Source organism: Ziziphus jujuba, chromosome 11 (assembly GCF_031755915.1).
Source record: "Ziziphus jujuba cultivar Dongzao chromosome 11, ASM3175591v1".
NCBI lineage: Eukaryota > Viridiplantae > Streptophyta > Magnoliopsida > Rosales > Rhamnaceae > Ziziphus > Ziziphus jujuba.
The window spans coordinates 18,531,267-18,549,105 of NC_083389.1; the positions used below are offsets into that span (position 1 = coordinate 18,531,267).

At 30.3% G+C, this 17,839-nt stretch overlaps 1 protein-coding gene across 3 annotated transcripts; it reads left to right on the forward strand.

The window, feature by feature from the left end:
- The first annotated feature begins 12,037 nt into the window (after positions 1-12,037).
- LOC107432863 (probable serine/threonine-protein kinase PBL7) lies at positions 12,038-16,821 on the forward strand. Of its 3 annotated transcripts, none has more exons than XR_007238555.2 (6): positions 12,038-12,371; positions 13,188-13,378; positions 13,659-13,848; positions 13,924-14,315; positions 15,133-15,568; positions 16,118-16,821. XR_007238555.2 is itself a non-coding variant. In XM_048466107.2 (6 exons), the coding sequence occupies exons 4-6, from the start codon at positions 13,728-13,730 to the stop codon at positions 15,415-15,417; spliced, it is 798 nt and encodes a 265-aa protein (XP_048322064.2). In that variant the 5' UTR covers positions 12,039-12,371; positions 12,448-12,516; positions 13,188-13,378; positions 13,659-13,727; the 3' UTR covers positions 15,418-15,964. The 3 variants fall into 3 exon arrangements, 2 of the variants coding, with proteins under 2 accessions (XP_015899551.2, XP_048322064.2); XM_048466107.2 differs by lacking the exon at positions 16,118-16,821 and adding an exon at positions 12,448-12,516 and having other exon boundaries at positions 12,039-12,371; positions 15,133-15,964; XM_016044065.4 differs by lacking the exon at positions 16,118-16,821 and having other exon boundaries at positions 15,133-15,964.
- The last annotated feature ends 1,018 nt before the right edge of the window (positions 16,822-17,839 follow it).

Here is a 17,839-nt window from a genome sequence, read left to right on the forward strand (position 1 = left end):
GCCTTGTGACTAGATTCATGTATACAAAAACTATATATAATGGAAACATGTCAATTACACGTGTCACTAGCTTCAATATGTCATGATTTCACTTTTCCATATGTCTAGTTAAACCAGTGGCACAACAATGTATCTTGTTGACATGGACATCACACGTGGCATGTGATCCATACAGTGGGTTGTGAATGTGCCACATGCATGCCATGGCCATGTGTAAGATTACGGATCAAATACACGTGTCACGCATACATGTATCAATTTCAATGTGTTTTAAATTAATTGAGCTGTTTTTCCTAATGTACCACGTAGACTAATGACCTGTCATGCCTACATGGTATGAAATCCACATGTCTGCTTGTTAGTGTGCCACTTGTACACAAATGCCATGCATTATGAAGATGTGTTACACATCTTAAGGACTCCCTTTGCAATGTATTGCAATTCCATTGTACGATGTCTAGATGAATCACGTGGCATTATGACATATCGTGATGATGTGTAAGCCAGTCACACCTCGCATGTTATCCCATAACGTGATATCAAAACTTTGCTCTTCTATTTTGTTTCATGGTATCAGAGCCTCCTAAAGCAAAAGCTATGTCAATCATTCTTGTGTCTTCTACCATTCCAGATCTCTCTCAAGTAACCTCACCCAATTATGATATTCCAATTAAGCTTGACAATGAATATTCCTCATGGACATCTCAAATACTAACAATAATCACTGGTAGTAATCTTGAAGGTTTCATCAATAGAGATATACAACTTCCACAAAAAATGATTCAAAAAGATATCTCTCTCGAGCAAGCTAGCATTGCCACACCACAATTGATACCAAATCCAAAATACCAACGACTTCGTTGCCTTAATCATGCGTTGCTTAGGTGGATCCTCTCATCCATCTCACCTAATGTACAAATAGCAATGGTAAGATAGACTTCATTCCATCTTTGGACATCACTTGGAAAGCTCTTCAAAAATCACTCTAGAGCAACATTGATGCAGTTAAAGCTCCAACCAAGAAAGAATCATTGTCCATCAGTGCCTAATTTGCCAAGATGAAGGAGATTGCAAATAGTTTGGCTCTTACAGGTCATCTAGTCCTTAACGATGAGTTTATTATGTATCTCCTTCAAGGTATTTATCTTGAATATGATGCTGTTGTTGCTAATATTAATTCTCAATCTATACCTTTAGATGTTGAAGAATCAAGCACTTCTCATGGGATAAGAGATGTCTTTACAAAGTACTACATTTGTTGTTACACCAACTGCAATATTGTAGACAAAACCAAAATGGTTGATTGATCTGGTAACAAAAAAAGTGGCCAGAAATTTGAATATTTCGATCGTGGTGATGGAACTGGTCAGGGAAGAGGTCATAGTGATGGTAGAGGAAGGGGACGTGGGAATTCTAAGCCAATTTATTGTCAATTATGTAGAATAATCGGTCATGTAGCAAGAGATTATTAGTACAGATTTGATCAATCCTATACCAAACCTACATCAAATACAGATAATGCTTCTGCTTATTATTCATCATCTGACATTGTAGCAAGTCTAGATTGGCTTCTAGACAGTGGAGAGACCGACTACATACAAGAGATCAGAATACTATCCAAAACAAGTTAGAATATAATGGAACCAATAGATTGATTGTGGGTAATGGCTAAGGCCTGTCCCTTAAAACACTAGTAATTCTTATTTTCATTTACCCACTGAAAAAATCTTGTTGAAAGATATGTTGCATGTTCCTGACATCAATAGAAATCTTTTGATTATTGCAAGAATTATAGCTAATAATAATGCTATTGTTGAATTTGATAATTATTTTGTGTATATTAAGAACAAAGCTACGAGGAAGCTTTTACTCCAAGGCAACCTTGAAGATTGTTTATATAAAGTTCACTTGCCTGAAATTCAAGAAAAGGAGAATTCCATCCATGACAAAACCATTAGGATTCAAAAGTCAAATTTTCTATTTAGTTCTGAATTGTCTTCAAATAAACTAATGGCACTTTAGACTAGGCCATCCTTCTTTTTCTATTTTACATACTATTGCTAAAAGTTGTAATAATATCTCAGTTTCAAATTTTTCTGATAATTTTGTGAACCATGTCAACTTGGCAAACACCATAGAATTTTTGCTACTATTTCAAATTCCAAACGTTACTTTCCTCTTAAACTTGTTTATTTTGATGTTTGGGGCCCGTTTTGTCTAGTGGAGGATTTAGATATTATATTGCCTTTGAAGATGATTTTTCTAGATTCACCTAGATTTATCTAATGAAGCTAAAATCTAAAGCTCCAAATATTTTTTTGAAATTTAAGGCACTAGTTGAAAACCAAGTTTAGAGAAAATCAAAACTTTACAAACTAACTGGGGTGGAGAATTTCGACATTTTCTAAATTTATCCACTCATTTTGGAATACATATCAACATCCATGTTCTCACACCAATAACCAAAATGAAAAAATTGAAAGGAAACATTAACACATTATTGAAACTGCCCTCTCATTACTTGCCCATAGTTCTTTACCACAAAAATTTTGGTGGCATGCCTGGGTAATTGCTAGTTTTTTAATAACTATCCTTCCTACAAAAGTGCTGAAATTCAAATCACCATACCAAAAATTGTTCAAAAGAAACTTTGATTTTAATTTTTTAAAATGTTTTGGGTGTGAGTGCTATCATTTTTTAAGGCCATATAGAGATAGAAAATTTTCCTTTCACATTGAGAAATATGTCTTCATTGGATATAGTCTCATTCATAAGGGGTATATTTGTCTAAGCCTATCATCTAGCGAAACATATGTTAGTTCTAATGTCATTTTTAATGAGCTATTATTTCCCTTTTCCACAATTAAAAATAGTGGATCCAAACTAGAGTTATCCAATTCCATCCCTTATTTCAATCCTTTAAATTCCCACACTGATCAGGTGAACTCTCAACTAATCTCAAGGTTGCCTACAGATGTAGCTTCCCATGCCAACTCCACCTCTTCACAAGGTAATCCTTCTAATTCATCACTTTTGTCTTCTAACAACAAGACCCCACCGAATAAGAGCCAACCAAATGACCAACACCCATCCAATAATTCTCACTTATCTCATTCCACCTCTCCACCGAATTCCTCTCTTAAACCCGCCATATCTCATCATTTGCCACAAATCGTAGCAGATCTACCTTTAGCTAACCCATAAGACAAAGCAATTGATCTCCAAATTGACCTGCCATTAAACCAACTGGCTCCATTCATCCAATGATAACTCGCTTCAAAACCGGGTCCCTTAAGAAGAAAACTTTAACTGTGAATAAAGCACTTGCATATATGAGAACCTTTATCTCTTAATTGTCCCCAAAATGGTCTCAAGCTATGAAAGAAGAAATTTGGGCCTTACACCATAATAACACATGGTCTTGGTTCCTCCTAATCTAAAGTTCAATGCCGTGGGCAACAAGTGGGTCTTCAAACTAAAGAAAAATTCCAATGGTTCAGTACAATGGTATAAAGCAAGATTGGTAGCCAAGGGTTTCATCAGAACCTAAGTATAGATTATGACTAGACTTTTAGCCCAGTTATAAAGTCTTCGACCATATGAATAGTTCTCTTCCTTACCATATCAAGAGGTTGGCCAATCCACCAGGTTGATGTCAAAAATGCATTCCTCAATGGGGTCCTCCAAGAAGAAGTTTATATGTGTCAACCTCTAGGGTTCAAAGATCCTACTAAACTGTACCATTTATGCAAATTGAGGAAGTCACTTAATGGCCTCAAACAGACACCTCGGGAATGGTATGATTGGGTATGTGCTACCTTCTTTTAATGGGGGTTTCAGGGGTCAAAAATGGACTCATCTCTTTTCTTTCGAACAAATTTTGGTACTCTTTGGATTCTTCGTTATGTTAATGATATTATGATCACTGATTCAACCATTCAACTTGTTCATGCTTTATTAAACAGCTAAATAACAGTTTTTCTTTCAAAAAGTTAAGACTACTCTTCTTTTTTTCTTGGTATTGACGCATACAGAGATTCTACTGGCCTCTACTTATCTTAAACCAAATAGATTAACGACCTTCTTCTCAAAATGGGTATGGCCAAATCCAAGACAATTTCTACTCCAACAAGCTTTAGTTTTCAATTAGCTAAAAACGTTGGCACCCCCTTCAAGGATATGTTTACATTTCGAAGTACTATTGGAGCCTTACAATACTTGACTTTCACCCGACCTGAATTGTCCTTTATTGTCAATAAGTTGAGTCAATTTATGTAGTGTTCTACAGATGTTCATTGGACAGCTTGCAAGAGGGTACTAAGATATTTAAAGGTTATTGCCAATCTTAAACTTCATATTAGACATCCTCTCATCAGACCTTGTTTAGTTAGACTGATACTGATTGGGCATCCAATGTTGATGATCGTCAGTCTAGGGGGGATATTATGTGTTTCTTGGTGACAATCTTGTGTTTTGGTTTTAAAAAAGCAATAAGTGGTGGCCAAGTGAAGCACTAAGTCAGAATACCGTGCTCTTGCTGATGGTGCTACTAAGCTTACTTGGATACAATATTTCTTGCATGAGTTAAGTATATAACTTCCTTAGGTGCCGGTTTTATGGTGTGATAATATGGATACAGGTGCTCTTGCTTCCAATCCTATGTTTCATGCCAAAACTAAACATATAGAGATCGATGTTCATTTTGTTAGAGACAGAGTGATTCAAAACAAGCTTGTTATTCAGTATGTTCCTTCAAATGAGCAACTTGCAGACATGTTAACAAAGGTGTTACCTAGTGCTCATTTTCACCACTTTCGGTCCAAGCTCAAATTGATTGCATTCCTTTGAGCTTGAGGGGGGATGTTAGGATTATTATTAAATTATGTTATTGTTTATCAAGAATTATTAGAGATATATACTGTTGTGTATACTTAGCCTAACAATATTAAAGTTTTATATCATTTACAATGTACTTCATGTGTATATATCCCAATGAGACAAAAATAAAAGAGAAAAAAATTAAAAATATTTTTGAAATAAGAAGACTGTTGAATAATTTGTCATCAAATCCCACTTAAATTGTTTTATTTTGTAGGTCACCAATCAAATTTGCATTTTTAGTTTTGAATTAACTTTAATGATCTAATGCAAAAAATATATATCTAGATATTTTAGTCATATAGTCAAGTACTTAAAAAACTTATGCCTTACCGCATTAAGGTTTAAGCTTTGCCTAAGCTATATACTAAAACGCCTTCACTTATGCTTTGAGATTTTAAAACTTTAGTCATATGAAATAGGCAGTCCACATGATCCCATCCACATGGTGATTTATGAGTGGACCACATATATACAAATGCCATATGTGATGATAACATGGCTATGACACATGTCGAACACACTTTCCCTTTTGCTATTTGTCTCAATTTCATTGTGCCACATGACATAACGTGTATAGAGCTTAGTTAGCCACATGTCATCCATCGAGCAACTTGGGAGTACACCACGCAAACCAACGCCGTGTGTCAGATGAGTGGCCAGACACATGTACGGTGTCTTGATATTAGGAACACTCTGATTGTTTTTGGATGACGTTTTTCCCTTTTTTTTATGTTTTATTATGGAAATATTTCATCTAGACCTCCTTACGTTTACATTAATTTATATTTTTAAAATTATAATTAACACCCTTACAGAGGGCATAAATAAAATTATTTTGAAGGATATGAATGAAATAATAGAGAAACAAAATAAAGATTACTTCAAACATGAAAGAAAATAAATAATATTTTTTAAACCATAAAAACTAAATTGAAATTAATGTAAATCTATATAAAATATTCTTTTTTATTATCTTTTGGACGTTACAGGTGCTTTTTTATCATTTTTTGGAAGGCAGCAGACTTTTTTTTTTTTTCATTTTAAAGAAAGGTGGCAGTTTTTTTTCTAAAAAAAGAGGCGGCAGTCTTGTTCAGGGTCATTCTACTTTTTTTGCCGCCATTTTTTAAAAATAGAATATCGCACAATTGTACTCCCATATTTTTTCAAAAAAGAAAAGAGTTTTTTTTTTTTTCATTCAATTTTTTCTCAATTTTATTTATTAAATTTTATGAAGTGTCTAGCAACCACATTTTTATTAATTATATAATGATAGTAACAAGAGAAAAAAAGAAAGGAAAAAAAAACCTTAGAAATCATCCCAAAATTGCCCCTCAACAACCTTGAAGTTTATAAACTTCTTCTCTTCCTTATTACATCCTAGTTATAGTTTAAAATATCAAAATTTTTCATAAAATTTTTATTTTTTAAACACATCAAAAGAAAGTTTAGTTCCAAAGTGCAAATAGATATAATTTTCATAATATATACTGAAATTTCTAATATTTTTTCATAATTTTCATAAAAAATTTCATCGTAACATCTACATTAAATCCTTCATAATTTGGTTAAAAATATCTATGATTTGTTTGTTAAACTTTTTTATCAAAATTTTTATAAATATTATTGATGTTTAGTGAAACTTTTTTCTAAATTAATATTATAGATATTTTTTTATCTTTTAATTGTCTCTCAATAATTAGGCAAACAAAAATTTAAAAAATTCATATTTAACCAATAATGTCTAAATTTACATTAGATAAATCTACCATCATATTCTTAGAAAAAATTAGTATCACAAGCTACATGTTTACCTATCTATTATTACTTTTTTATAATAAAAAATTTAATATTTGTATAAATATTATAAAGTAAAAAAAAATTAGAATGTAGACAAAAATTGAAAGATATATTATGAAATATATTTTCTACAAACCAAGATTTGAAATTTCGATATTGATAATATTTGATATATGCAAATTTAACTCGATGGTATATTAATAAGTAGATGCAAAATAATCAGTAAGATATATTTTTTAATAATTACTTCTTACAATTTACATTTTAAAATAAAAATAAAAAAGATACAAATAATTTTCGAACACCTTGGAGTTCTTTACAGTGTTGAAATAACATTTACAAAATATAATGTAATTACGATAATTGTTCTATATATCTTAATTAATAGATAGATTTATTAAATATATATATATATATTACATCTTTTTGTTAATAATATTATATTTTTAATAATTAACGCTTACTATAAATCAATTGATTAAGAAAAATATAATATCCGTATAATATTTTTGCAATTTTAATAGTCTATTTGATAATTAATTAATTAAATGAGTTAATCCTAAAGTTTCAATTTTTGTTAATTTCTATCATTTTTTATGAATTTTTATTGATATTCAATAATTTTCAATATTTTCATATTTTGAAGATTCAGTATTTTTATCGATACCAAAATTTTGAATCTTAATCTTTCTAAAAAACAAAATATCATTCTTTTGTTTGTTTATATACATAATAATTTGTCATTTTGTAATTTTTTTGTTTAAATTAGTTTAAATTATATTAATTAAGATTTTGCTAAAATCTAACTCTTCAACTAACACTTTAAAAATATTGAAATGCAAGATTGGTAGAGAAGCTTAAAAAAAACAAAGAAAAAATTAAAAATAAAAAATAAAAAAATTGCTAACTTGCCGCAGGAGGAGTGCAGACATATTGGTCCTAGTTAGCCATTTTCAATCAGTGTTCTAAAAGGAATAAGGCATCACAAGGTGACAAGATTAAGCCTTAAGCCTTACGAGCATAGGAATGAAAAGGCGTTTCACAATTATATTATTATTTTAATTATTATAAGGCTATTAAATAAACAAAATAATTCATATTTTAAATATCAAAATATATATAAGTCTATATTATTTTTGTATGTGCAATAAACATAAATTAACAAGTAATTGATCATAATATATTTATGAAAATTCATGTTTTTTAAGTTTTTAATAACAAATTAGTTTCAAAACATATATATTACAAACCTACAAGCACCTAATAATTCCTAAATTAATACATACTTTAGCTATTATCATAATTTATCTCTTGTTTAATTCTTTATTGGACTCCAATTCAATATCTACATCTTCATCAAACTCATCTTCCATGTCATCCGATGCAAAATCATTTTCCTCTGACTCTCTAATTTCAATTTGAGCATTTCTAGAACTTTTTTTAGGTAATAACATATTATTCTCCATCTCATCTTCATTTTTCATCATCATTACAACTTTCGGTAATCCATGATTATGCATTACCAGCATCATTTGCTAATAAAGTCTCTAATTTATTACTCTTTTTTTTCTTATTCATCATTTTCATTTTTTCTGTTTAAGAAAAAAAACTTAATCTTAAAAAAGTTTCCATTTTGAACAATATTTTTTTTTTTAATTTCTTATGAATTATTTTATAATATTTTTAAAAAAATCATCTTAGAAAAAAAAAACTTTAAACAAAAAAGCTTTCGTCTTTTAGCGTCTAGGCACCCATTAGGTGGTCAACACAACATTGATTATCTTTTTCTAAACTTTATTACTATGCGAGATGTTATCTAAAAGCATCACGTCTAAACGTGTCTAGACGACGTATTTTCTCGCCTTTTAGAATACTGCTTTCAATACAGGTACTCAATTGGAAAAAAAATAAAATAAAATAAAATAAAACTTTTCGTACTTTTGACTATATTATTCTCAAAATCAAAAGAAATTATCAAAATCCAAAACGGTGAATTTCCCCCCAAAAAAAAGTATAAAAAAAAAATTGCAATATGCTTAAATCGCAAAATTCAAAAGGCAAAACGGAAAGAAAAATAAATCACAATTCACCTTTTTAATCTCCATTTTTCTTGAGCCTCTCTCTCTCTCTCTCTCTCTCTCTCTCACACACACACACAGAGATGCATTTTCAGCATCTAAGAGGCATTTTTCTTTTCATTTTGAAGTCATTTTTTCCTTTTTTTTTTTTTTTTTTTCTCTGTCATTCTCATGTCGTGCGGGATGAAAGAGGGCTGATGGCTGAAGAAGAAGAAGAATGACAGTGAAAAGAAAACCTACAAATTCATTATTATTTTGTTAAAATAAATAATAAAAATTTTAACAAATAATTTATTTTTATCTAAAAAGCACAAATATCTTATATGTTTTTATTTCTTATTTATGTGTTTTCCTTCCTTCTCGGTAACATTAACCTATTTACCTTCAGAGCAAAAAAAAAAAAAAAAAAAAAAAGAAGCTTATTTACCCCCGAAAAAAAAAAAAAGGTAACACAAGCCTGGAACAATGTTGTTTTTCTCTTTCTCTTTTCTATTTGGGATAATTGGAATTCCAAAATAATCCAACTTCAATTCAAAAGTAAACTAATATAACCACCAATCAAAATCACTAGAAAAAAAATTTCTAGTGATCAGTTCAAATGTGACTTCTAAAATCATATTTTTAAAGTAGCACAGTTCCAAAAAACAATCATGTTTTATGGTTACACAATCAGTAATATAAAGCATCTTACATTATTTTAGGTTATTTTAATTTGCTTTTGATTTGTGAAATTGGAAAGGAAAATTAAATTTTGAAGAACGAAGATATAAATTAACAAATGCCTTATATACTTTTATTTCTTATAATATATATATATATATATGTATGTATTATTCTTCTGAGTAACATAAAAAATAAAAAAAATAAAAAAATAAAAACTAAAACTAAAACAGAGGCATAAGCCCATTTACCCAAAAAAAAAAAAAAAAAGTAACTATAAATTAATTACGTAAGCCTACAACAATTTTGTTATGGTTGATCTAATACTTATGGAACTGTATAAAGTTTATACTGGAATTGGGAGAAAAACTTTTTTAAATAGAGAATATATAGGTAAAAATGAATTAACATATCAAATGTTGTACTTCCTCAAATAATGTTTAAATCTAAAAATCTAGCTCAAAGTGAAAATTCTCAGCCTTTTTCATAGCAATAGATTCATAATAGATCAAAATTCTATACACTAGTTTAATAGAAAACCTTTGTTAGCGTTAAAAATTTAAAAATTCATTAGTAGTATACATAAATTTAATGAATTATTGAAATCTTATAGAAGCAAAGTGAACTATATCCGGGGCAAAGCTTGAAAATGACCAATGGAGGATCAAGATATTAAAATATATATATATATATATATATTGAATAAAATTATCTTTATTTTGTTAAACAAGTAATATAGAATATTTATCATTTTTTATATGCTAAATTAAATAATATAATATATGAAGAGCAAACAAAAAGGTGTTATCACCCAAAAAAAAAAAAAAGAATAGAAAAGAAAAGAGAAGTTAATTGAACTTAAAAAAAAAAAAAAACAAATTGCTGTCTTTTCTCCTTTTTTTTTTAACTTTAATAACAAAAACTTAAATTTTAAATATGTTTTGGTTTCCAATTATGTACTATTGCTAAAAGTATCATTTCCTAATTGATCAATATAATTTATTTTTTTTTGGGACAAAATTGAAAAATCAATATCATGACATTAAAGAATATAAAATTCTTCTAGACAATGTGAAGTAACCCACAAAATTATATATTGAAAATCAAAAGCATAAAAAGATAAAAATCCTAAATTATCTAAATAAATAATAATAATTAACTTATAATTAGATTATCTTAACCTTATTTAGCCCCATTATCTCAACATTATTTTGGGGACAAAATATTCTTTTCTATAAAATTAACTAAGATTTTCTCTTAAAACGTTAAAAACAATTTATAAGTAAAAAATTTCAAAAGCCTTAGGGGCCCATGGCCATCCGGGCCCTAAGCTACGCCCCAGTACCAATGCAACTCATATATAAAACCCATGCATTTTAAAATTTTAGCTTCAAACAATTGAAAATTTTAGGTCGTGTTTAGTTTATTGAATAATTATTCATATTTTTAATGGAATAATTATTTATAGGAATAAAAAAAATAGAATAATAAATTTTAATTTATATCTTTGGTAATAATAAGGAATTATATTAAATGTTTAGCCTTTAAAATATCAAATTTGGTTGAAATAAAAAAAAAAATTTAACTTTACATTTATTTATGTGTTTTTTAAATGTAATAAATTATCTAAATTTAAATATATTATAAATATGGTAAATATATATTTAAAACTTATTTAAGAATATGAAATAATAATTTTGAGTTTTTAAAAAAGAATAGTTATTCTTTCATATGAAAAATTATTTAATTTTTAAAAATAATTATTTTTTAATTGAAAAATATTTTAAATAAAACAAAATTAATATTGTGGAATGCATTTATTCTGCGTGCCAAATATATATAAACATGATTGTATATAAATATATGATCCTCTTGGGGCTAAATGTCTTTGGAACCACCACTAAAACCTTTCTTGGTGGTATACAATTCCTCCTTAAATCTACCAAATGTGCATTCCCAACATGAGACATAATAATTTCGTCCACACAAAAAAAAAAAAAAAAAAAAAAAAAAACTAAGATATTAAAAGAAAAAAAAAAGAAAAAAAGAATTCCAATACATTAGAAAAATGAGACAAAATCTTTTGCCCAAAACCAGGGTAGGTGGTGGGGTTCAGATTGTCTTTATATTGAGAGGCCCTATTCAAACGTGATTCTTACTATCAAAGTAAAGATATGTTGAATAAATAATATAAAAAAAAAATTAAAAAATTTCTTTAAATTTTGTTTTTTTGGGGGGAATTTTGCATTAGACAGAGTCAACCAAATGAAGGATCCAATTAGAGCCGTTTATCAACAGCTGTCAGTAAGATTTATATATATATATATATGAATAAGGAGAGGAAATTCTACAGTAACCTTTGAATACAACTTAGCCTCATCCAAGTGATCCACACCGTTGGTCCAAGAAATGTTATCTGAACCATCCATTTGGCATATGTTTCATGTGGACCAGCTAAAGTAATTGCCAGCTTATAGTTTACGGACGGCCCACTATACAATAATTATTAGCACAGAGAATGGAAAACCAAACGACAACGTTTTTATTCTCAGCATTTTTCAGCCAATTGTAAAATTTTTCTTGGAAAAAAATTAAAAGAAAAAAAATTAAACATTATGCACCCAAAAAAAAAGGGGTGAAAAGAACACAAAGCGCTACACCATAGCTCTCTCCATCAGTGGTTTCGCTCGTGTTGGGTCTGCTATTGGTTTGTTTTTTCGAGAACTGTTATGGCTGATTGATTCTCTTTATCTTCTCCTCTTTCTCACTTGATATTGCTTTAGAGAGTAAGAGTGAAAAGAGTGAAAAAAAAAAAAAAAAGATAAGAGAAAAATTAAGAATAAACCATGAGTTGGATTCCTTGTTCTGGAAATTCAAGCAGTAAAGCTAAAATCAAGAAGAAGAAGAAGACCCAGCTGCAGGAAAACCCAGTTGATCAGATCAAAGTTACTTCTGGTACCTTTCTGTATATGTTGTTCTATTTCTATTTCTATCATTGTATTTTTTATACATCAGGTTTTTTTTCCAACAGGTAGACCTTTTACTTAGCAGTCAACTTTTGGTTCAATTTCTATCGTCATATGGTGATGAAGTAATTGGGGTTATGTATTTTGGTCCATTCTCTCTTTTTCTTATCTGGGTTCTGTTTTATTTTGATCACAAGCTGAAAATTTTGTGTGCTTTTTTAGTAGGCTACAATTAAGTAAATAGAGGGTTTCATTTGTCGTTTTGCTTTATTGTTGTTGTTTGATTTATTCTGTTCGTATCTTTTTTGAGAATTTGTGCACGTATACATGTGGAAATAGTTTTGCAATTGGATTTTCGTTGGAATTCGGTTGGGTGCGCTTCTGATTATGTTTTTTTTTGCTGTTTCGAGTCTTGTCAGGTCCTTTGAACTTTTATTTTCTTAGATGCGATTAGCTTATGGTATTCATGGCCTCAAGTGTGTTTGTCACTCATTGTCCCATTTATAACCCTTTCTTCTGTGTCTTTCTAGTTCACTGTATTTTTTTATTTTTATTTTTTTTATTTTATATATTTATGATTAGTTGCTGATGCTTATTTAGAAATATTTTAAAGTCCATGAATCGAATGTTGCATTCTTTCATGGGTTCGATGGTTTTTATTGATATTCCAAATGTATTGTTCTTTAGAGCAATAATTCTGGTTTTGTTTCCTCCATTATGAAAATCTAACCCAAAACCCTATTTAGCTCAAGATTCCCATCATCTTATTATTATTTTTTTTTTCTTTTTTTTTTTTGTATTTCAGGAATTTTGAAGACAAAATCTTCTCTGAGTGCAAAGGAGGCCTCCAACAATGGAGGACCTGATCATATTGCAGCACAAACTTTTCCATTTCGTGAGTTGGCTGCTGCAACTAGAAATTTCAGGCCTGAATGTCTCTTGGGAGAGGGAGGTTTTGGTCGAGTATACAAAGGGCGTTTGGAAAGTACGAATCAGGTTGGATAGTGGATATTTATATTACTGCTTTTCATAAAATAACGAAGTGAACCTGTGAGTAGCTCAAAGAAGTTTTAAATGTGCTGAAGTTTTAAATGTGCTTTGGTTGTGCTTATACACGTGTAAATACATGCAATAATTCCATGCTTCTAAGTTTTGGACCATGCATAAAATTCCAAGTCTTCTCAGTTCTTGGAGCCTTCAAGTAATGGGTTAATAATTTAATTGAGTGCAATTCAAGCTGGTCATAAATTTGAAACCTTTTTGCTGTTTGATGTAGGTTGTAGCTATCAAGCAGCTTGATCGTAATGGATTGCAAGGAAACAGGGAGTTCCTTGTTGAAGTGTTGATGTTAAGTCTGCTTCATCACCCTAACCTTGTCAATCTTACTGGTTATTGTGCTGATGGAGATCAAAGGCTTCTTGTTTATGAGTATATGCCCTTAGGGTCTTTGGAAGACCATCTGCATGGTACATATTTAGGTCCATATGCTTCATAGCCTTTATTTCTCTTACACAGTATTGATTCATAAGCTTATTTTGTAGATATCTCACCTGGTAAAAAACGACTTGATTGGAGTACAAGAATGAAAATAGCTGCTGGCGCAGCAAAGGGACTGGAGTATTTACATGATAAGGCTAACCCTCCTGTTATATACAGAGATTTGAAATGTTCAAACATTTTGCTTGGTGAAGGGTATCATCCAAAGCTATCTGATTTTGGCTTGGCTAAACTTGGGCCTGTTGGGGATAACACACATGTATCTACAAGGGTTATGGGAACCTATGGATATTGTGCACCAGAATATGCAATGACAGGTCAATTGACGTTGAAATCAGATGTTTATAGCTTTGGGGTTGTTCTTCTGGAAATTATTACAGGCAGGAAAGCAATTGACTGTACAAAGGCTACAGCAGAGCAGAACTTGGTTGCTTGGGTAAGAAATTCAACTTCTGGTGTCATCATCATTTTTAGTTGAAATTATTAGCAACAAGGCCCTGGCTCTGTAAACTAGAAAATATATATATATATATATATCTATTTTCTTATGAGACGTCACACTAAAATACTGAATAGTTATTGCATCAGGAAAATGCTCTTGCTAACCTGGCATAAATTAGATGGTAACTCAAATTATTTCCTATCCAGTAATAGGCTGTATCCTTATTGAATGGTCAAAATATATCAAGATGAAAAGCCATCTTTTAAGAAATGCATGTATCTGGTGAAGATAGTTAACCTTGTAGATTGATTGGAAATGTCCATTTCAATGCTCACATTTGATGAACATTTATAACCAGTCAATTAACTCACACAAAGCATGCATATGGTTCCATCTGGGCTATTCCTCTAACATTTGTTTCAAACGACTTGTGGATTGAATTTCTGCATCATTGAAAGCATTTGAAGGATAACAAAAAAATTCAAAGGGAATTCTGGCAAGCATGATAATATTGATCAAAGCTATAGCCAGCATAATAGCACCTTCTCGCTGAACATTCTCATATAGGAAATAAAATATTAATTGAATAAAAAAGAATAATATTATTTTTGGAGATTTAGCCTTTGCTCTTCTTTTTATTATTACATAAGCTGATAATATTGTTTTCTATCTTTAAATTTTTTTGTTAAATTGAAATTTTAACACTAGGATTGGGCCAACTATTTCAAAGAAATGTCTGCAAAGGAGATTTTTTATTTTTTATTTTTATTTTTTTTTGGATGAGACGAACTAATATGATGATAACTTTCAGGCAAGGCCCCTGTTTAAAGACAGAAGCAAATTCTCACAAATGGCTGATCCAGTGCTGCAAGGTCAATATCCTCCAAGGGGCTTATACCAAGCCCTTGCTGTTGCAGCAATGTGTGTTCAGGAGCAGCCTAATATGCGACCAGTGATAGCTGATGTCGTCACAGCCTTGAATTACCTTGCTTCTCAAAAATGTGACCCAGATACACAACCAGTCCAAAACTCCCGTTTTGCCCCTGGTACTCCTAGAGCCAAGAGAGATAGTGAAAAGAAAGCTCAACGGTGGTAGTGGTTATGAAATAAGTAGATTCACAAGGCTATTTTGTTGCTCATTGCAAGTTGTTGGGTATACCTGCGATCTTTTTTTCTGCTTTGGTATTGTCCGCTATGCTTACAGGGAATGCATTAATGGCTGTGGCTGAGGATGGCAGAGCTCAGAGGTTAGTTTGTGAATGCTTGTTGGCTGCATGTTATTTGTGCTGAGTTATCAAGTTTTCCATACAATCCCTGATAAGAGGCGCAATTCACATCTCCGTTTTACGTCTGTTGCTATAATTTTTCTTCTCTTTTTTTTTTTTTTTTTTTTTTTTTTAACTTTTTCTCTTTTGATGTATATGTGAACCAAGAAGGTTTTATTCATTTGCAAGTGTGCCTTCTTGCTAGTAGCTGTTTTTCCATTGTATAAATATGCATTCTTTAAACAATCCTGGATGTCTCTACTCTTTTGTCTTTAATTTTTAACTTTGGGGGATTTTGTTGTACAAAGTTTTGCTGTGTACTTAACATATGATAGCTGTGTAAGCTCAATAGTTAAACCATGATGCTATTTTAAATTACATTGATATATATATGGACATTGCTAAACGTTATGTTTCTGAAATTGCGATACACACATCCACTTGGTTATTGTATGTCCCAACTTCTGTAAATTGACTTATATGAGCATTTTGATGTTCTTGATGATGATATTTCACCTCACCTCTAAGCAGCGTATATATACCTCATCACTCTTATGAAAATTGAGGCTCCCACTGTTCTATTGCGACATGGCCAAGTTGTAGAAAAGCATGGAAAACCAAGAACCAGAACTCTGAGTTGGTCATCCAAGTTCCTGAAACGATAAATGAAGTCACCTTCAAGCATGGCAAGCTAGAGATGTTAGTAGGTGAGGTGAGCAAAGCTACTGGAAGGAGGTTTTTGATAGAAAAGCACATCAACAAGTTGAATTTTCGTTTTCCTCTTAATATAAGCTTGTGGTTTGGATAGCAAGGTAGCAAGTCGAAACTTGAAAGTAGCAATTTAACTGTCATCGTAGCCATGAAAATTAAAGAAAAGGAAACATCAACGGCAACGGTGTCTTTCTTTCTAGCTGCTTGATCGTGTATTTCTAAGGTGGTGTTTGGTAATACTTTTTTTTGTTTTTGTTTTTTTTTTTTTTTCCCCTTTTTTACTTAATTGGGTGTAATTCATTTACTTCAAATGTTTGTTGGTATTAACCAGATGGTTAGAGAAAAATAACATTGGATATAAATTATACACAATTAGGTAGAGAAAAACAAAAAAATAAAAACTAAAAATCAATTACGCTAAGATGCCATTTGGAAAGATGACTTTTTTTTCTTTTTCTTTCATGTAACTGTGGGTGATTTGCTTACGCAAACGTTTGTTAATGGTAGTTTAAATATTTTAGACATCTCAATTATATAAAGTTAAGAAGGGGAAAAAAACAAAGCAAAACATAGCACAATATTGAACATAATCTCTCTCTCTCTATCTCTCTTCAAGTTTACGATCAAATGAGCCTAAAAAGGTATACTTGCCACTAACACACAATAACAAATAAATGAGATAAGTAAATTACACACAATTATATAGGGAAAAAAAAAAAAAATCAACATGTTACCAACAATGCATACACAATTTCAAATGATTTTCAATTTAGCATTATAGGTTTTCTCCCCCTTAAATCTATAGTTAATTGAGCTGCCTATCAGATTCTAACATTTGAAGTAATCAAACTATATATGATTAAATAAATAAAAAAATAAAAAAAAAAGCAAATTTCATTTATACTCAATCGGTTTTATTATAATTACACTTAAACACCACACTTTTGGAAAATCATTATAACCTCTATTTAGCATTTTACATCACACCACACTTTTGAAAAATTATTATTAACCTCTTTTTAATTTTTTACACCTTAAAATAGACCTAACTATCCATTTTTTAGATAATTTTTACAGCCAAAAGGTAAAGGAATGTTAAAAATTAATGTTTATGATTGAATACTTCGGTGAAAATACAATTATGGTCTTTAACTCATATAATTAACTAATAAAATTTGATAGATGAGTTGTAAGTGATAGTTTTTCAAAGAGCAGTGTCTAAGGACACCTAAACTAATAGATATCTTCTTCTTCTATTTTTTTTTTTTTTTGTGGTTGATTCAGAATAAATAAATATCCACTTGCTACTTAAAAGAAATTGAACAAGAATTCCGCACACCTATCGGATGACCAACAGTTATTTGACAATTGAACATTTTTAGTTTTATTTATTTATTTATTTTTTTGGGACATGACCAAATTAGTTTAATCTTTTGGAAAGGTTTCCAAAATGGTACAGCACTTCCATGTACCAGCACTCAATTACGTGACTGGCACCAATCTCTGCATGGCTGCATCCTAATGCCATTCAGATGCATCGGA